We start from the raw sequence: 21,029 nt of genomic DNA on the forward strand, positions 1-21,029 counted from the left end.
AAATTGTCTGCATAACTGTCGAAGGGAGTGTCACAGCTCATCTTTGTTAACCTTCTATTAGCAAGATGAGATGCAACGTCACGATAACGCAATAGTGCGTTGCGTGACATACGAAAGAGCGGAGAGGAGCGGGGGGGGGGGGGGCATCGTGTGCGTGTGTTTGCATTGGCAAAATTAAACGAAACCAACTCGGAGCTACAACGGTTAAAAGCAACCTTGACGCGAAGGTTGAGAGCTCACAAAATGCTTCCTAAGGGCACCGATTTTTGGTCGCTCGGGTTCAAACCACGAGCTCTTCTCCCAATCATTTTGGCACCTTCCTTTCGTTATGTTTTCGGGTAAGGGCCAAATGAGCTATGAAACCGTAAGGACAAAGTCCGCGCTGGTTAAATTTATTTCTTTCGTTTTGCGTGCGCTCCCTCGGATAATGCCTTCCGAATCTAATTGATAGAACCTTTACCAGTTATTGTTCGCGTGAAGTGCTGCATAGTGGAACGCGTGGAAGTCATCTAAGGATGCGTCAGCGAAAAATCGATGCCAATACGCAATAGCTAAGAGCATAAGATACCTTCTAATCGCGCGAGTTTGCTATTTGCTCAGCTTACAAGCTTTAACAACGATCGATCTGGCTTTAATTTGAAGTTGAGGATAAGCTTGTTAACTGTCATTCGAGACATTCGCCTCACAGTGCGTTATTGAACTATTTATCCAGCTCCACGAATAATTGTTTTCATTTAATTTCACAAAACTCGCATGTTTGAATAAACGGAAGAGTAGCCGCCCCGAAGTCTTCGTGCGGTTTCTGTAACAGTAGTTTTTGCCCGCTCGCATAGGCTTTTTGTATTGTATTTTCTCCTCCTCGGATGCTTTGCTCTTTGTCCATGATAATTATTAAGGTTGCAGAGGCGGAAAGAGAGCTCACACCCTTAAAACCGAAACTTAGATCATGTGTCAAATGACAATCATGCGGGTTGAAACTTTCCAGTCACAGTGTGTCATAACACAGTAATATCGCGAAATATTTTAGCTAATAGGTCATAAATGTAAACCCCCGAGCCGACTTTGTGCTTATACAAGTGATACTGGTTATGGTTTGGATGTTTGGGAGCGAGTTGCTATTATTTTCGAAAGATAATGTGTGTGTCATAAATTAAACTTAACAACGCTATTTTTACGTCTGTTTAGTGACGTCACAACTCCCTCTGCGATACATGAAACTGACCGCCTAAAAGCGCAAACTAATATATTGCAGTTCCTTTGTTATCTGAAATAACATTAGAGTTTCGATGGCGATTGCGATGGCGAGAGGAAAATTCCCTACTTTCGCTCTATTTACGATCGGACTTGTTTTATCGAGTGATGTCTCATTTCGCGGATTCTTTGTCGAAGGTAAGGTAATTGAAGTTGTCTTGCTTTGGAAACTTTGTAAAGGAAACAACGTGTAGTGAGAGTTAAAATCGACGGCAATATTTCTTCTTCAGTATTTTTCTGTTTGACTGCGAAATTATTGGGATTGTGATAAATTTAAAACTGACTCGTCGTTAAACTTTGCTTTTAGGCGCTGTCAGTGTTAGCGAGGAGCTTTTGATTCGACATATCGTGGATAACATAAATCCGAACGTCAGACCCGTATTTAACCCGTCTGAGGCAGTAAATATTACTTTGGACATAACTTTTCACGGTGTGATCGAAATGGTGAGTGTCCTATATTTCAGTTTTCATTGATATCTATAGGAATGTTTTGAAATTTCTGTTCGACGCATCTTTCACCATCGAAAGTATCTATGACTTCCTGTCCGTCTTGTTATTTTTTAATTGAACCAAGTTGGACTTGTAACACTTAGGCATGTGTGTGTTTGGTTGATGGGCAGGAGAGATTTCGTTCGGGCAACAGACAATAACTTCAGGGTATAAACATACGCGCGAGGTTTATCCGGTTGTATGGACCCCGGACTTCGTTCTTTCTTAGCATCCTCGGCATTTTAAAACAAGTACACACAACTTCCTGAAACACCGTGATAAGTCGTACCCGGGGGAACCGCTATTGAGGAAACCATTCCATTGCAAACCCAATTCAACAAATTTCGAAATAGGTTGTATTTATTCACTGGATTGTGGCACTTTCGCTATTAATAACATGGTTTTATGCAAACGGGGATATTTTACTTCTTTTTGACGGAATGAAACATCCACAATTTGAGGTTGGATTCTAATTTAACATGAGTTTAAAAGGAAATATTCTCCTACTTTATTTTTCCATGAAGAATTCGAGCAGCATCAGAGACAAATTTAGCGGCACGAATGTTGCATATCTTAACTTATCCTCGGCCAAAGCAAACTATTAGTGATGCTTTCTAGGTCCGAAGTCATTGGATCGTCAAAGAAAAGCAAGCATTATGTGTGAATACCTGTTAATGTGTAAACATTTTGTTTGCCCTAGAGTCTCCACTTTTAGCGAAGTATACTTATATGCGTGTTGTAGCTAAGAGGTTTACAAATTCAAATATATGATCACAGCTCAAGCACGCGAGAAATGCATTTATCGGTGATGCGTGAATTGTTTGTTCCTCGCCAATGAGTTTATATTGAGGACAACATAAGAAAGTTTTTGTTTTACTATAGCCATTTCACATTTCACAAATTTTGCCTGAAACCATTTGAAAGTGCAAAGATTTAGCGTTCAAATTAACTAAAAATTGTTGTTTGAATTTGTGCCAATGATTGGTTTACAATTTTTGCCCGAGGTCCCTCGTTATTTCCGTTAACAACAAAATAGTTAGCCATTAACATGCATACCTCGGTGGAAACAGATTAAAACATTTAATGCGAAGAAAATTATGCACTATCAGAATTATTTTTTATTTTTTGTGGTTATTCATCTGCTGCAACTTTTTCTTTCGTTAGACTTTTCGAATTCAACTAAACTTAGCTCGAGGGACATTCTTACTTAAAGAAAGCTCTCTTGTTCAAAACTCAGTTAAATCTGTACGTGAGATTTTGAACACATGTGAACAGCTCCCTAAGGCTCTGTAATCATTTCGTAGCCAGGTCTTTTCCAAATTGGCAAGTCTCCGACGAGTGCTGATTGATATGTTATTTCGGAGTAGACAAAGGATTGATAAACAGACTGTTTTGGAAGCAACGAAACAAAACATTTCAAGCTGATTGTGTGAAAACTTCAAATTACCAATAGTATGAATTGAATGAAAATGATATGCTTCCACGCGTGTAATATAAAGGACGGATTAAATCTATTCTAATCAAATCATAATATTTCCAGCCCTAGAATTTATAAAGATAATCAGCTTTCAGCGCCAAGAAAAAAAACAGCTTGTTGCAGTAGAATAACAGAAGATGTGGTAAACTTTGCTTGAGCTTGAAAAAGCTTCGAATGATATAGTGACGTAAGTTATAAAACGAAGACTTCAGGGCATTAAAACTGGCTTATACAGGCAACATGTTGAGATAAATGAATGACTCTTTATGAAAAGAATTAATAATGAATTGAAAATGTAAACAAAAGGGTTTTTTTGCTAAATTTATGCAAATATTCCAAGATGTTTACAAATTGCTCAAGAAGTGTGAAAATACTAATGTTTTTGTGAGCAAAGAAGATTAAAAACCTATATTTTTAGAGAATGAAATTAAAGAAATTTTCCAAATAATAGACTTGTTTTCAAGTAGTTGTGAGTTCAACCGGAAACGGAAATCCTGGAAAGATAATCATGATTTTGAAATCCAAAGTTGAAAGATTACAGTCCCTAGTCAAAAACATCGACACTCTTCTGGCAAGAGTTCAAATAACTTTTTCAAAAGCGGCTGTCGATGGTGTAAACAGGTAGTTTTTCTCGTGTAGGGCGGTTAGGCGAAACACAAACACCTGTGCCAGTTGGCGGGCTAAACAGACGGCGTGAGAGGTCTTAATGGCAACGGCAGACCGCCAGTAGCCGGCTTTAATTAAAACTCTTGTCTTCTTTGCTTGAAAATTTAAAATATGATGATTGTTTGCTTTCAGATACTGTAGCAGTGTTAATCTGTTCTTAGAGGTATTAATCTCAGGGAAAATATGATATCCGAAGGAAGAACGATTAGAGCGATTTCGGGTCAACCCTTCAGCCCACATATAAATCGCTACGCTAGACATACTTTTTGAAGGAATTCTCGTTTTGCAAACGTAATGGATCACTTTTAAGAACCTGAAAAAATATAGCTTCTAACCATAACAGTCCTATAGTGGGTTGAAGATAAAGGTCAAATGGGCTTGAGCTCTGAATGCCCAATGATGCCAAGTGAAATAGATCTCGGATCCTATGGGTGCTGAAAAACGCGCGCGAGATCACGTAGCTCACACGCGCGTACTCGCGAGGATTGAACTCTTTGTTGCTTTTTCTTTCTTTCGCATAAAGCGCCAACAGGTTCTCTCTTGCTCTTCCATCGTGCGTGAACGATACACACGATTTGAACTCTGTCATATCATTTGGGGAACAGGACTGGCACAGATTCCTTTTCAGAATGCCAAAATAAACGAAATATGAGGGGGGTTATTGCACTTCATCAATTGACTCAAAGCCAAACCAGCATAATCGTTTGTAACGAGCTAAAGTAATGCCAAAAGCCAAAGGCAGCCAAAGTTCGCAAAATAAGCCTCCGCAAATATGCTAATATATTTTCTTTGCGCGATGGGTGAAATATGGGAATTTTGTTTGGGAAGAAACAGTCGCATTCTCAACATGAAAATCTGCCTTAGTTTAAGCAAAAATTAAAGTTACTTCGCTTGGTGCTGGATCCTTTTATTTGTGGAATAGTTTTCCTGCTGAATTGCGTGCAATCTCATAATTGACAATTTTTAAAAGCAATCTTAACCCCTACCTTTTTGGTCAGGTTTTTCTTTAACCTATTTAGACCAAATATTTTATTTTATGTAAGTTTTTATGAATATTATTTAATCTGATTTGTTTTATTTTCTTGTAAGTCTCATTTACATTTTACATAGTATACTTCGATTGTTGCAGAACAGTTTCATAGCTGAATCATTGTGAAGCGTTGCTGATCATTTCCATGTAAATAGACATTGTTTCTCGCTCATGTTTACTTTCTTTCGCAGGCGATTCACGTGTGTTGTCATTTCCGCCTCCCCTCCCCCACCCCCGCACTTCTGGCAACCCACGAATTGCGCACGGTGTAATAGCTCTTATGTGCGGTGACGTTATTTACCAAAAGATCCACCCATACGCAACAACAACGTATACGCCTCGTTTCCACTCAAATTTACACGCACCTTGGCCTCTTTCTTGTTTTCTCCATTTGAATATTATTTTTAGTTTTAGTGTTTTAGGAATACCGTCGTATTAAAATTCATTACGTGGGTAAAATTGGGTTTTATGACGTTAACTCTTTAACTCCCAAGATCTGATTGTTAATTCTCCTCTCTAGCTACTACAAATATCCATGTAAATTAGTCATGAGAATTTGGTATAAGATCAAGATAACAACTTCTACCTGATTAGTTTGGATATTCTCATTACCTGTTTGCTGGATAATGTAAGGATATTACAGAGAGAAGTTAAATGTTGATCCCTTCTGAGAGTTAAATGGTTAACATGCATAAAGCCTCTTTCCTGACTCACTCTTTTCCATACTGGATGTTGTTTGCAATCGTCACATTCAACAACTTTCTTATGGCGCTTGTGTTTTTTAGTCTAGAACACAAATATTCATCTTGAAATGATTTTTACTCTAATTAATCTCATGATACGTGTTGATATACAAGCGGTTAGATTTTATCATCCTCACTTCTTACCTTTCTTAAGTAAATAAAATAGGAAACGTGAGAAAGTTATTAATTCTTAAATGCTGTTACGTTTTTCAGTGAGATATTTGTCAGTTATGAATGATTTCATGATCACAGATAGTTATTAAGCTAACTTACATTAAAAGTAAATTCTCTGACCCTATTTTCAGTCTAAACGTTTTCTTAGGAATAACAGAGTAACTTTCTTGCGATTTAATAGAGAGTAGAATGCAACTAACCACTGATCATTTACACTATGTAACTGAGTCAAATTTGGTAGTAAAAAACTAACATTAAAGCAGTTGAACTTAAACCTAACAACAGCATTCTTCTAATCTTCATTCCAGGCCGAAAAATATCAAATTCTCACTAGTAGTGTTTGGGTACGGCAGGTGAGTCCTGGGAACCAACATTACTTCGTTCCCAGACCCTCCCTTCACCCTTTACCTGTAGCTTGGTGACGAATGACCCCTTCCGTAAGGCTTGTGATCAGCGGCCATACCAATTGAAATACGCTGCGTACGTCATCAGCTATGAGGGTGGGGAGAGGGCTGGGAATGAGTATTCTGCATGCTCTCATACTTAGGTGCTTACTTTTCCAGGACGAAAAACACCAAATTCTCACAACAGACATCTGGGTTAGGCAGGTAAGAGAAACAATCCAAAATCATGGATTCTACAGGATTTAAGTGCTCAACCAGATTATCATCTATTGCTTCTCTCTGGTCGTTTTTCTCTTGCACGAGGTTTCTACTTTTAAGAGGATCAAAATACACTCACGAGAATTCCGAAAAACACGCCCCTGGGGCGTCAGTGGTCCAGTGGTTAGTGCGCTGGACTCTGGGTCGAAGGGCCCGGGTTCAAGTCCTACCAGGGGCATGTCGCTGTATCCTTAAGCAAGATGCTTTACCCACTTTGCTTCGTCTCTCGGATAAGACGTAAAGCCGGAGGTCCCGTCTCACAACCGTTCTATGTTACAAATAAATTGTGGGACGTAAAAGAACGCACGCACTGTTCGCAAAGAGTAGGGCACGTAGTGCCCGGTGTTGTGGCCTATCTCGATTTGTGCCGTCGTAGGTCTGGGTGGGTGAGGTGTGATCACAATGGACTGAAGCGGCTGCCAGAGGCGCCTTTAATATGCTGACGTCCGATCTCACCTCTCTGGTTCCTCCGCAATTCAGCCCTTGGCTGCAAGGGAGGAAATTGGCACCATCTATCTATCTATCTATCTATCTATCTATCTATCTATCTAAACATCAGTTTTCATGAATGGTGATTCCTACGCGATCACTTGATTCAGCCTCATTGCGTGACGAAAGTTTTTATCAAAGCATGCTAGTTTGGCTTTTTATCAACTGAGTTGATTATGACTACCGTAAAGAGTTTTTAAAGTTGTCGTTTCGAGCGTTCGCCCTTCGTCAGAGCTTCGTTAGTCCTTCGTTAACCTTTCGTGATCACTCTGACAAACGTATATGGATCGAAACATCAATTCTTTTTACGGCGGCCAATTTACATCATCAACTCAGATGATAGAACCAAATGATCTTTTAATACCCCTGCCGTTGCAGCACCAGTTTTCTTTAGAAACTCTAAATCGTGTGAGAAACCATTCAATCATTTCCGCGATGGAAAAACGCACCATTACGAGAGTTCTACTTGACATAGCAAAACCATCCATTTGAGAAAGACCCCCCCCCCCTCCCTTGACTACGCACCAGCCCTTCGATCAATAGCATTGCATTTCTTTTAGTATATCCTGAGAATTTGGTGTTATAAGCTATGCGCTTTTGATAACTTAGAACCTCTTGCTTTTAATTTTTTTTTTCATGCTTACCGTCTGTTTGGGAATATATAAAATCTATGAGGAAAGTTCAATTACTGATCAGCTAAACGAGAAGTGTGCTCCAAATATCAATACCTACTGTGTTTTGAGATTGTAAAGAATAATTCAGCCGTTGGAAATTTGTCTTTAAATATTCTGAAAATTTTACTATGGTGGCCGCCATTTTGATGACAGCATAGTAACCTGGCCGTGAGCACAAATCCATTACGCGTGTTTCTCGAACAGTTGCAGCTCTGGTTATTATAAAAAATTATTACTCGAGTAAAGGATGGTTAAAAAAGAATGCCAAGAGTAGTAAAACAATGGCGCAAGACTTGTAACATTACGTTACAGCAAGGGGGCCAGGTTGCATGGTAAGGTTAACAATGGTGGCGCCCTAGATGGAATTTTCAGCACTGTAAAAACCGTTTTGAAAGAGTTTGATTACTCTGCGTGATCTAAACACGCGGTAAGTCATACTTTTATGTATGCTGTTAGATTATAATGATAAAAACATGTTTTGTGGAGCACCTTCCTCTTTAAATTGGAAACAGTTTATAATGTCACTTTATAACATCGTGGTTTCTATCGTGCATCATCCCTTACGCTTGTAAAATGTTTAATGTGACAGGAATGGATGAACCAACTGATCAGGTGGAATACCAGCGAATACGGTGGACTCGAACAAATATCTATTGATTCTTCCCTTGTTTGGCAGCCGGACATTGTTCTTTATAACAAGTGAGTGTAAATCGTGTTCTGGGCATGTTGTTGTATTGGAGACCCATTCCACAGCAAGGTCGCCTTCAGCCTCACTCCAACTCAAATGCTTGGTAACTAAGTACACAACTGTATAATGGCCTATTAAAGTGAGGATTCAAACTGTACCATAAGAAAGAAATGCTCAGCAGTTTTCATTTAAATGGTCACACGCCGGGTTCCATCTACAGACAGTTTTAGATGAAAATTTAGCTGATTTGCTCTCATTTGAAGGTCATCTTGATTATCTTTATATGTGATAATAAACAGCGGCCAGTCTGGCTCGTAAAAAACTGAATGGTCAGTTTTAAGGCGATGTGTTAGGCTGAAAGATTGGACTGTAATAAAAAGTATTGGTCAGCTTTGATCTCTTAGGGACGTGAAATTGCCATAGAATGATCTTTTTCAAAGTAAGATTATCGTAGTGATATTTCTTTTTTTATCTTGTATAGTGTTTTTGAAGAATTTGACGGTAGAATGGATAACGTGAAAACTCGAATTCGAGTAACCCACACGGGTCATTGTTACTGGGCAGCGCCTTTCATCTTCAAAACTTCGTGTCATTTTAACGTAAGAGATTTTCCTTTCGATGAGCAGCAGTGTAAACTCAAGTTTGGCTCTTGGAATTTCCACAAGGGACAACTCGATTTACTCCGCAAGCGAGAAGTTGCACCAGTGGCAAAGGAAAAAGTAGAGAATGGGGAGTGGAATGTAACATCCATCCAGATCAAGCGGAACGAAGTTGTATATGCGTGTTGCCCAGATGAGAAATACCCCGACGTTACATTTTTTATCAACCTCAAGCGGCGCTCTTTGTTTTACACCTACAATCTGATCATACCTAACTTTCTCATAGCTCTACTTGCCTTCTTTTCGTTTTATATTCCAGTGGAGTGTGGCGAGAGAATATCATTCGTGATCACCGTCTTACTGAGCATGACCGTATTTCTGCTGTTGGTTGCGGAGAGCATTCCTCCCACTTCTGAGGCAGTGCCAGTCATTGGAATGTACTATACTTGCTCGATCATTGAAGTCGCCTTAGCACTTGTTGCAACTGGCATCAGTTTAAAGGTGTACTACAGCTATTTGTACGGAAAAGGCTTATCACCTCGGTTACGAAGATTCCTTTTTTGTCGTTTGGCGCCATTACTGTGGGTTGACACGGAAATTGTCAGCGAGGCAAAACTTGCAAAAAACAAATCGTGCTTCCCGTTTAATTGTCTCAAAAGGCTTAAGTCAAACGTTCCACGGGATGGTGTCATCTCGATGTACAATGTTACAGAGAACAAAGCGAATCAGCCTAATGGAGTAGCGACGACAGCGAAAAACGAAGTAAATTTGCTTGCTGTTGATGTTAAGACTTCAGCCGAAACCGATATCGCCCTTTTAGAGACACAAAATAGTTTATCTGACCAAGAGATAAGACAGAGAGTCAAAAAAACGTCTACGGCGCCCGAACCGCAAAATGCAGTATCTTCGACACTGAAGGGACACAAGGACATCGACTTCCATGCGACAGAAAGTAGGATTGCTGCGGCCATAGTGGATCGAGCTTTCATGGTGTTGTTTATTTTAGTGTTTTTCGCATCGACAATTATCATTTTACTTTTGCCATTCATCAGGAAAGGATGATCTCAAGTCAAGGCTCAAATATGAACTAAAACGCTCTCGGGTCGCGAAGTTGTCTTCTTTTGTTTGTCTGATGAATGGAAAAAGTGGTCACGCACCAACATCTGTCACGTGAGCAAGCAAGCTTCAATGTTATAACTATGCAGCTTTTAGCGTGACACAAATTACGTTGAAGATGTAAAGTAAGATAGAAGAATTGCCATCGAGAATGTCTTCTTGACGGAAAGTTTGATGCAAACTTGCATAAAAACAACCATTGCCTTGCTTTTGGTTTAGCCATCGCACTAAATAGCAATAAGACGAGAACTGTAACTGTTTTATCCTCAAGTTGGTTGGTTACTGATTGCGTGGTTCAAAACAATAATTTTTCTAAAACAATTTGGCAAAATTCTTTTAATGTGACTTTCATTTGACGAAACTCGTATGTTTGTATAAACTTAACGGAAGAGTAGCCGCCCCGAAGTCTTTGTGTAGTTTCTGTAACTGTAGTTTTTGCCCGTTCGCATAGATTTTTTGTAATGTATTTTTCGCCTCCTCGGATGTTTTGCTTTTTGCCCATGATAATTATTACGGTTGCAGAGGCGGAAAGAGCGCTCACACCCTTAAAACCGAAACTTAGATCATGTGTCAAATGACAATCATGCGGGTTGAAACTTTCCAGTCACAGTGTGTCATAACGCAGCAATATTGAAGAAATTTAAAATGGTTTCCGTGTTTACATAGCCTGATGTAAACACGCGGGAGGTTGGGAGAACATGAGGTAAGCGTAGGAAACCACGACGCGAAGCGGAGTGGTTTCCAGCTTATCGAGTGTTCTCCCAACCTCCCAGGTGTTTACATCAGGCTATGTAAACACGGAAACCATTTTACAGTTCTTTTATAAAATGACTAATGAAAGAGGAACGAAAACCGTGTTTACATACGCTCATGTAAAATGGTTTTATGGCCAATCAGAGCGCGCGTACTATTAGAATTATTTTATAACGAGAAATATTTTAGCTAATAGGTCATAAATGTACCCCCCGTGCCGACTTTGTGCTTAAACAAGTGATACTGGTTATGGTTTGGATGTTTGAGAGCGAGTTGCTATTATTTTCGGAAGATAGTGTGTGTACCATACGTTAAACTTAACAACGCTATTTTTACGTCTGTTTAGTGACGTCACAACTCCCTCTGCGATACATGAAACTGACCGCCTAAAAGCGCAACTAATGTATTACAGTTCCTTTGTTATCTGAAATAACATTAGAGTTTCGATGGCGATTGCGATGGCGAGAAGAAAATTCCCTACTTTCGCTCTATTTACGATCGGACTTGTTTTAACAAGTGATGTCTCATTTCGCGGATTCTTTGTCGAAGGTAAGGCACTTGAAGTTGTCTTGCTTTGGAAACTTTGTAAAGGAAACAACGTGTAACGAGAGTTAAAATCGACCGCAATATTTCTTCTTCAGTATTTTTCTGTTTGACTGCGAAATTATTGGGATTGTGATAAATTTAAAACTGGCTCGTCATTAAACTTTGCTTTTAGGCGCTGTCAATGTTAGCGAGAAGCGTTTGATTCAACAAATCGCGAAGAACATAAATCCGAACGTCAGACCCGTATTAAACCCGTCTGAGGCAGTAAATATTACTTTGGACATAACTTTTCACGGTGTGATCGAAATGGTAAGTGTCCAATATTTCAGTTTTCATTGATATCTATAGGAATGTTTTGAAATTTCTGCTCGACATATTTCACTATCGAAAGCATCTATGACTTCCTGTCCGTCTCGTTATTTTTTAATTGATCTAAGTTGGACTCATAACACTTAGACATGCGTGTGTTTGGTTGATGGGCAGGAGAGATTTCGTTCAAGCAACAGACAATAACTTCAGGATATAAACATACGCGCGAGGTTTATCCGGTTGTATGGACCCCGGACTTCGTTCTTTCTTAGCATCCTCGGCATTTTAAAACAAGTACACGCGACTTCCTGAAACACCGTGATCTGCTGAAACTTTTTCTTTCGCTAGACTTTTCGAATTCAACTAAATTTAGCTCGAGGGACATTCTAACCTAAAAGAAGCTCTCTTGTTCAAAACTCAGTTAAATCTGTGAGATATTGAACAATAGGGACATTCTAACCTAAAGAAAGCTCTCTTGTTCAAAACTCAGTTAAATCGTGAGATATTGAACAAATGTGAACAGCTCCCTAACGCTCTGTAATTATTTCGTAGCTAGGTATTTTCCCTATTGGTAAGTCTCCGACGAGCGATAATTGATATGTTATTTCGGAGTAGACAAAGGATTGATAAACAGACTGTTTTGGAAGCAACGAAACAAAACATTTCAAGCTGATTGAGTGAAAACTTCAAATTACAAACAGTCTGAATTGAATGAATATAATACGCTTCCACGCGTGTATTATAAAGGACGGATTAAATCTATTTTAATCGAATCATAATATTTCCAGCCCCAGAATTTATAAAGATAATCAGCTTTCAGCGCCAAGAAAAAAAACAACTTGTTGAAGTAGAATAACAGGAGATGTGGCAAACTTTGCTTGAGCTTAAAAAAGCTGTGAATGATATAGTGACGTAGGTTATAAAACGAAGACTTCAGGGCATTAAAACTGGCTTATGCAGGCAACATGTTGAGATAAATGAATGACTCTTTATGAAAAGAATTAATAATGAATTGAAAATGTAAACAAAAGGGTTTTTTGGCTAAATTTATGCAAATATTCCAAGATGTTTACAAATTGCTCAAGAAGTGTGAAAATATTAATGTTTTTGTGAACAAAGAAGATTAAAAACCTATATTTTAAGAGAATGAAATTAAATAAATTTTCCAAATAATAGACTTGTTTTTAAATAGTTAGTGAGTTCAACCGGGAACGGAAATCCTTGAAAGGTAATCATGGTTTTGAAATCCAAAGTTGAAAGATTACAGTCCCTAGTCAAAAACATCGACACTCTTCTGGCAAGGGTTCAAATAACTTTTTCAAAAAGCGAGACAAAAGGCTGTCGCTGGTGTAAACAGGCAGTTGTACTCGTGTAGGGGCGGTTAGGCGAAACACAAACACCTGTGCCAGTTGGCGGGCTAAACAGACGACGGGTGAGAGGTCTCAATGGCGGCGGCAGACCGCCAGTAGCCGGCTTTAATTAAAATTCTTGTCTTCTGGGCTTGAAAATTTAACATATGATGATTGTTTGCTTTTAGGTCTTGTAGCAGTTTTAATCTGTTCTTAGAGGTATTAATCTCAGGGAAAATATGATGTCGGAAGAAAGAACGATTAGAGCGATTTCGGGTCAACTCCTCAGCCCACATATAAACCGCTACGCTACACATGCTTTTTGACGGAATTCTCGTTTTGCAAATATAACAGATCACTTGTAAGAACCTGAAAAAATATAGCTTCTAACCATAACGGTCCTGTAGTGGGTTGAAGATAAAGGTCAAATGGGCTAGGGCTCTGAATGTTCAATAATGCAAAGTGGAATAGATCTCGGATCCTGTGGGTGCTGAAAAACGCGCACGAGATCACGCAACTCACACGCGCGTACTCGCGAAGATTGAACAATTTATTGCTTTTTCTTTCTTATCGCATAAAGCGCCAACAGGTTCTCTCTTGCTCTTCCATCTTGCGAGAACGATACACACGATTTGAACTCTGTCATATCAGTGGGGTGCAGGACTGGCACAGATTCCTTTTCAGAATGCCAAAATAAACGAAATATGAGGGGGGTTATTGTACTTTATCAATTGACTCAAAGCCAAACCAGTATAATCGTTTGTAACGAGCTAAAGTAATGCCAAAAACCAAAGGTAGCCAAAGTTCGCAAATATGCTAATATGTTTTCTTTGCGCGATGGGTGAAATATAGGAATTTTGTTTAGGAAGAAACAGTCGCGTTCTCAACATGAAAATCTGACTTAGTTTATAAGTAAAAAATAAAGTTACCTCGCCTGATGCTAGATCCTTTTATACCGCCGCACCATGTTTGTGGAATAGTTTACCCGCTAAATTGCGTGCTATCCCATCATTGACAATTTTTAAACGCAACCTTAAGACCTACCTTTTTGATCAGGTTTTTCTTTAACCTTTTTAGACCAGGCATTTTATTTTATTTAAGTTTTTATGAATATTATTTAATCTGATTTGTTTGATTTTATTATAAGTTTCATTTACATTTTACATGGTTACTTAGATTGTTGCAGATAAGTTTCATAGTTGAATCATTGTGAAGCGTTACTGATCATTTAAGAATTTGCTCATGCTTAGCGTGCGTATATCGAGTTATGGATGCACGCGGGAAGTTTTGAGAGCACGAAAAATGCATTAAAGTAACTCGAGGCGCAGCCGAGAGTAAATCTAGCTTTTTGAGTGCTCTCCAAACTTCCCAAGTGCATCCATAACTCGATATACGCACGCTAAAAGCATGAGCAAATTCTTTTATAACAGAGCGACTACAAGGATCTGCGCGAAGAAGTCTTTTATTGTGATAGAGTGCAAAATTCTCACAACGCACAAAAAAAGTAAACAAACTTCCCTATTGGCTGGTCAAAAACACGCCACTTTTTATACTTTGGTTTGAGCGAGAACATTTGATCCAGTTAACCGATAACTGTGGATGAAAAGCTCAAAATTTACGGGAAAAATGGTTTTTGATTTAGATTTTTTGCGGCCTTGGTTGTTTAGGTTTTGGTAAATTTCCAATTAACAACTGTGTACTCTATTCCCCAGGTTGAACAAATTTAAAAACAAAATAAAAATGGAAATTTTACCTTCAAATGTTATTAATGACCAGGTGGTGACAGTTGGTGTTCCCAGTGAATGTCTTTCGGCCAAAATTTGCGGCAGCTGGTCTTCCGACAAATTTGCGAAACGTGCAACTTGCGAGTTTTTTTCGGCTTTATTTTTGTTGCTTGTTCGATCAGGACCTAAAAGGTCAATGTCGATAGGAAAATTGGGCAGTTCTTCGCTGGTTTCTTCCATATTTCAGAGAGAAGGAAAACTGCACTGCAGCTTAACAGGACGGAAACTCGAAGGCCAGGTGAAAAAAATGCTCACGTCATCTTAGTTACGCACGGGCGTGCGTAAATAAAGATTTTGTTCCTAGCGGCTCAATAGGACTTACATAATGCAAGCACGCGCGCTATGTTATAATTCTATGTAAATAGACATTGTTTCTCGCTCGTGCTCACTTCCTTTCGCAGGCGGTTCACGTGCGTTCTCATTTCTGTCAACCCACGACTTGCGTACAGTGTAATAGCTCTTATGTGCAATGACGTTATTTACTAAAAGATCCACCCATACGCAACAACAACAACAACAACGTATACGCCTCGTTTCCACTTAAATTTACACGCACCTTGGCCTCTTTCTTGTTTTCTCCATTTGAATATTATTTTTAATTTTAGTGTTTAAGGAATACCGTGGTATTAAAATTCAATACATGTGGGTAAAATTGAGTTTATGACGTTAACTCTTTAACTTCCAAGATCTGATTGTTAATTCTCCCCTCTGGCTGCTACAAATATCCTTATAAATTAGTTATGAGAATTTGGTGTAAGATTAAGATAACAACTTCTTCTTGAATATTCCCATGACCTGTTTGCTGGATAATGTAAGGATATTACAGAGAGAAGTTAAATGTTGATCCTTCTGGGAGTCAAATGGTTAAATAAAGCTCATAAAGCCTCTTTCCTGACTCACTCTTTTCCATACTGGATGCTGTTTGCAATCGTTACATTCGACAACTTTCTTATGGCGCTTGTGTTTTTTAGTCTAGAACACAAATATTCATCTTGAAATAATTTTTGTTCTAATTAATCTCATGGCACATGTTGATATACAAGCGGTTAGATTTTATCATCCTCACTTCTTACCTTTCTCAAGTAAATAAAATAGAAAACGTGAGAAAGTTATTAATTCTTAAATGCTTAAATGTTTTTCAGTAAGTTATTTGTCAGTTACGAATAATTTCATGATCACAGAGAGTTATTAAGCTAACTTACATTAAAAGAAAATTCTCTGACCCTATTTTCAGTCTTAACGTTTTCTTAGGAATAACAGAGTAACTTTCTTGGGATTTCATAGAGAGTAGAGTGCAATTAACCACTCATCATTTAAACCACGTAACTGAGTCAAATTTAGTAGTTATAAACTGACATTAAAGCGGTTGAACTTAAACCTAACAACAGCATTCTTCTAATCTTCATTCCAGGCCGAAAAATATCAAATTCTCACTAGTAGTGTTTGGGTACGGCAGGTAAGTCCTGGGAACCAACATAGCCTCGTTCCCAGACCCTCCCGAAATTTACGGGATTTAAATTTTTAATTTATTTTCATTTACGCTAAACATCATGTTTCTCGAATGGCGATTCCTACCCGATCTCTTGACTTAACCTCATTGCGTGACGAAAGTTTCTATTAAAGCATGCTAATTTGGGTTTATCAACTGAGTTGATGATGACCACCGAGCGTTCGCCCTTCGTCAGAGCTTCGTTAGCCCTTAGTTAGCCTTTCGTGATCATTCTGACGAAAGCATATCGATCGAAACATCAACTCTTTTTACGGCGGCCAATTTACATTATCAAGTCAGATGATAAAATCAAATCATCTTGTCATACCCCTGCCGTTGGAGCACCACAGTTTCTTTAGAAACTCTATATTGTGTGCGAATCCATTCAACATTTAGTTAACATCCGCGATGGAAAAACGCACCATCACGAAGAGAGTTCTACTCGACATAGCGAAACCATTCACTTGAGAAAGACCCCCCTTCCCCCTTCCTCCCCCCCCCCCCCCCCCCCGTTCCCGTGATTACGCACCAGCCCTTTGATCGATAGCATTGCATTTCTTTGCCGGTATTTTTTTGAGAATTTGGTGTTACAGGCTTTGCGCTTTTGATAACCTAATACCTCTTGCTTTTATTCTTTTTTTTTTTTTTTTCACGCTTACGGCCTGTTTGGGAATATATAAAATTTATGAGGAAAGTTCAATTACGGATCAGCTAAACGAGAAGTGTGCTCCAAATAACAAATAAAGGATCCATTAGAATTAACTACCTACTGTGTTTTTAGATTGTAAAGAATAATTCAGCCGTTGGAAATTTGTCTTTAAATATTCTGAAAATTTTACTATGGTGGCTGCCACTTAGATGACTGCATAGTAACCTTGCCTTGCGCACAAATCCATGACGCGTGTTTCTCGAACAGTTGCAGCTCTGGTTATTATAAACATTCATTACTCGAATAAAGGATTGTTCAAACAGAATGCCAAGAATAGTAAAACAATGGCGCGAGACTTACAACATTACGTTACAGCAAGAGGGCCAGGTTGCATAGCAAGGTTAACAATGGCGGCGCCCTAGACGGAATTTTCAGCTTTTTAAAGACAGTTTTGAAAGAGTTTGATTACTCTGCGTGATCTAAACACGCGGTAAGTCATACTTTTATGTATGCTGTTAGATGATAATGATAAAAAATATACGTTTTGTGGAGCACCTTCTTTAAATTGGAAACAGTTTTTGACGTCACTTTTTAATATCATGGTTGCTATCACGCATCATCTCTTACGCTTGTGAAATGGTTAATATGACAGAAATGGGTAAACCAACTGATCAGGTGGAATACCAGCGAATACGGTGGACTCGAAGAAATATCTATTGATTCTTCCCTCTTGTGGCAGCCGGACATTGTTCTTTATAACAAGTGAGTGTAAATCGTGTTCCGGGCATGTTGTTGTATTCGAGACCTATTCCAGTTTGCAGTACCACGTAGTTCTAATGGTCCATTTTAAAGTTGTGTGCTTTGTTGCCAAGCCTTTGAATGGGAGTGAAGCTAAGGTTGACCTTGTTGTGTTAAAAACCTAGCTGCATTTCAAATGCAATTACTTTGTTATCATGCTGACTAGATACAGGTCTCTATCACAGCAAGGTCGCCTTCAGCCTCACTCCAACTCAAAGGCTTGGTAACTATGTACACAACTGTATAATGACCTATTTAAGTGACGATTTGAACTGTACCATAAGAAAGAAATGCTCAGCAGTTTTCATTTTAATGGTCACACGCCGGTGTTTCATCGACAGACTTCAAATTGTGAACCACCATGTAAAGAACATTTAACAGTTTTACATGAAAATTTAGTTGATTAGCTCTCATTTGAAGGTCGTCTTGATTATCTATATATATGATAATAAACAGCGGTCAGTCGGGCTCGTGAAAAACTGAATGGTCAGTTTTAAGGTGATGTGTTAGGCTGAAAGATTGGACTGTAATTAAAAGTAATTGGTCAGCTTTAATCTCTTAGGAACGTCAATTTGCCATAGAATGATCTTTCCCAAAGTAAGATTATCGTCGTGATATTTCTTCTTTTATCTTGTATAGTGTTTTTGAAGAATTTGGCGGTAGAATGGATAACGCGAAAACTCGAATTCGAGTAAACAGCACGGGTCATTGTTACTGGGCAGCGCCTTTCATCTTCAAAACTTCGTGTCATTTTAACGTAAGAGATTTTCCTTTCGATGAGCAGCAGTGTAAACTCAAGTTTGGCTCTTGGAGTCTCCACAAGGGACTACTCGATTTAGTTCCCAAGCGGAATTTGGCACCAGTGGCAAAGGAAAAAGTAGAGAATGGGGAGTGGAATGTAACATCCATCCAGATCAAGCGGAGCGAAGATGAATATGCGTGTTGCCCAGATGAGAAATACACTGACGTTACATTTTATATCAACCTCAAGCGGCGCTCTTTGTTTTATACCTACAATCTGATCATACCTAACTTTCTCATAGCTCTACTTGCCTTCTTTTCGTTTTATATTCCAGTGGAGTGTGGCGAGAGAATATCATTCGTGATCACCGTCTTACTGAGCATGACCGTATTTCTGCTGTTGGTTGCGGAGAGCATTCCTCCCACTTCTGAGGCAGTGCCAGTCATTGGAATGTTCTATACTTGCTCGATCATTGAAGTCGCCTTAGCACTTGTTGCAACTGGCATCAGTTTAAAGATGTACTACAGTTATTTGTACGGAAAAGGCTTATCACCTCGGTTACGAAGATTCCTTTTTTGTCGTTTGGCACCATTACTGTGGGTTGACACGGAAATTGTCAACGAGGCCAAACTTGCAAAAAACAAATCGTGCTTCCTGTTTAAATGTCTCAAAAGGCCTAAGTCAAGCGTTCCACGGGATAGTGTCATCTCGATGTACAATATTATAGAGAACAAAGCGAATCAGCCTAACGGAGTAGCGACGACAGCGAAAAACGAAGTAAATTTGCTTGCTGTTGATGCTCAGACCTCAGCTGAAACCGATATCACCCTTTTAGAGACACAAAAAAATTTATCTGACCAAGAGATAAGACAGAGAGTGAAAAAAACGTCTACGGGACCCGAACCGCAGCACGCAGTCTCTTCGACACTGAAGGGGTACAAGGACATCGACTTCCATGCGACAGAAAGTAGGATTGCTGCGGCCATAGTGGATCGAGCTTTCATGGTGTTGTTTATTTTAATGTTTTTCGCGTCGACACTTATCATTTTACTTTTGCCATTCATCAGGAAAGGATGATCTCAAGTCAAGGCTCAAATATGAACTAAAACGCTCTCGGGTCGCGAAGTTGTCTTCTTTTGGGTGTCTGATGAATGGAAATAGTGGTCACGCACCAACATCTGTCACGTGAGCAAGCAAGCTTCAATGTTATAACTATGCAGCTTTTCGCGTGACATAAATCACGTTGAAGATGTAAAGTAAGAAAGAAGAATTGCCATCAAGAATGTCTTCTGGACGGAAAGTTTGATGCAAACTTGCATAAAAACAACCATTGCCCTGCTTTTGGTTTAGCCATGAGACGAGGATTGTAACAGTTTTATCCTCGAGTTGGTTGGTTACTGTTCGCGTGGTTCAAAGTAATAATTTTTCTAAAACAATTTGGCAAAATTCTTTTAATATGACTTTCATTTGACGAGTTTGCAAATAAAATTTTATTCTGTGATCCATACTTTTTTTTGGGAACATTTTTGAGATTATATACACTTGCGACTATTGATTTGTATCAAAGAGATTTTACTTCATCTTAGAGGAAGGAACTCACTCGAAAAGGAGGAGCACGTAATTTTATAAATTTAAATGTAAATAATTTTCATCTGTTTTAAAATGAATGATGACTGCGTTACAACTAACAAACATGTTATGTAAATGGAAAAAGCGCATAATTTTCTTTTATTATTATTATTATTATTATTATTATTATTATTATTTTTAAAGAAACTGTGTCAAGTTCTGTAATAAACATCCGGGTACTTAATATTTGAGGCGTAACCCCTTTCCGCCTTAAAAATAAATTTCGTATTTTCCGCACTGACCTCTTTACTTTTCCCATGGAACTGTCAAGGAGAATTTGTTTTGCCATCAGGAATGTCTTAAGTTGGTGATCATTTTCCTAATTCTCATGACCTTGATATTTGATGCAAAGGTTATTCTGTAAGGAGAAATTAGAAGCCAGTCTCCATTAGGTGTTAAAGAGTTCATCTCTCTCGCCTGGCACTCCCACAGGGCTCTATTATTCCAGGCCTCCACGGTCATTCGTTACAGATACTGTAGACTCCCGCTAACTTCAACTCCCCAGGGAAATAAAAAGTGGTTCCTGTTTAATAGCGAGGGTTGGTGTTGAATGAGAACGTTTAGTTTGGGAAATTTTGCTAAATGTGTTACGTTTTCACAGGAGAGTAATGGGTTCCTGGTTTTCATAAATGTCATCACGTTCGTAACGATCGCAACAAAAGGTCGGGACGGACGTGTCGATCAGCTATGTTCTGACACTTACACGTTCATCAAGCGACGCTTAAATTTCGAGTCATCAGGGTAAATTTAAGTCAAGGAAATTAAACGAGTTCGAGTTAACGGTGAGTTAACCGATTTCGAGGTCGCTGATAGTAAATGACTGAAAAACAGGGTCAAATACAAGGGAAATCGGATCTTTTTTAAGTTAAAAGTGGTTTGAGTCAGCTGGGTTCGAGTCAGAGGGATTCTACTGTAGCTTGAAT

At 38.9% G+C, this 21,029-nt stretch overlaps 2 protein-coding genes across 5 annotated transcripts; both read left to right on the plus strand.

The window, feature by feature from the left end:
* Positions 1 to 1,066: 1,066 nt before the first annotated feature.
* Positions 1,067 to 10,452, plus strand: LOC149034632 (neuronal acetylcholine receptor subunit alpha-10-like). 4 transcript variants are annotated; one of them, XM_089193696.1, is made up of 5 exons: positions 1,067 to 1,389; positions 1,559 to 1,695; positions 6,139 to 6,183; positions 8,245 to 8,354; positions 8,825 to 10,452. In XM_089193696.1, the coding sequence occupies exons 1-5, from the start codon at positions 1,287 to 1,289 to the stop codon at positions 10,002 to 10,004; spliced, it is 1,575 nt and encodes a 524-aa protein (XP_089049822.1). In that variant the 5' UTR covers positions 1,067 to 1,286; the 3' UTR covers positions 10,005 to 10,452. The 4 variants fall into 4 exon arrangements, with proteins under 4 accessions (XP_089049822.1, XP_089049821.1, XP_089049823.1 ...); XM_089193695.1 differs by lacking the exon at positions 6,139 to 6,183 and adding an exon at positions 6,394 to 6,438 and having other exon boundaries at positions 1,175 to 1,389; XM_089193698.1 differs by lacking the exon at positions 6,139 to 6,183 and adding an exon at positions 6,378 to 6,438 and having other exon boundaries at positions 1,193 to 1,389.
* Positions 10,453 to 11,114: 662 nt separating this feature from the next.
* On the plus strand, positions 11,115 to 20,290 carry LOC113678506 (neuronal acetylcholine receptor subunit alpha-10). The gene is made up of 5 exons (XM_089193700.1): positions 11,115 to 11,360; positions 11,530 to 11,666; positions 16,211 to 16,255; positions 17,590 to 17,699; positions 18,375 to 20,290. Exons 1-5 carry the CDS (start codon positions 11,258 to 11,260, stop codon positions 19,552 to 19,554), a joined length of 1,575 nt encoding a protein of 524 aa, XP_089049826.1. The 5' UTR covers positions 11,115 to 11,257; the 3' UTR covers positions 19,555 to 20,290.
* The last annotated feature ends 739 nt before the right edge of the window (positions 20,291 to 21,029 follow it).

This window comes from Pocillopora damicornis, chromosome 14 (assembly GCF_964200805.1).
Source record: "Pocillopora damicornis chromosome 14, jaPocDami1.2, whole genome shotgun sequence".
Taxonomy (NCBI): domain Eukaryota; kingdom Metazoa; phylum Cnidaria; class Anthozoa; order Scleractinia; family Pocilloporidae; genus Pocillopora; species Pocillopora damicornis.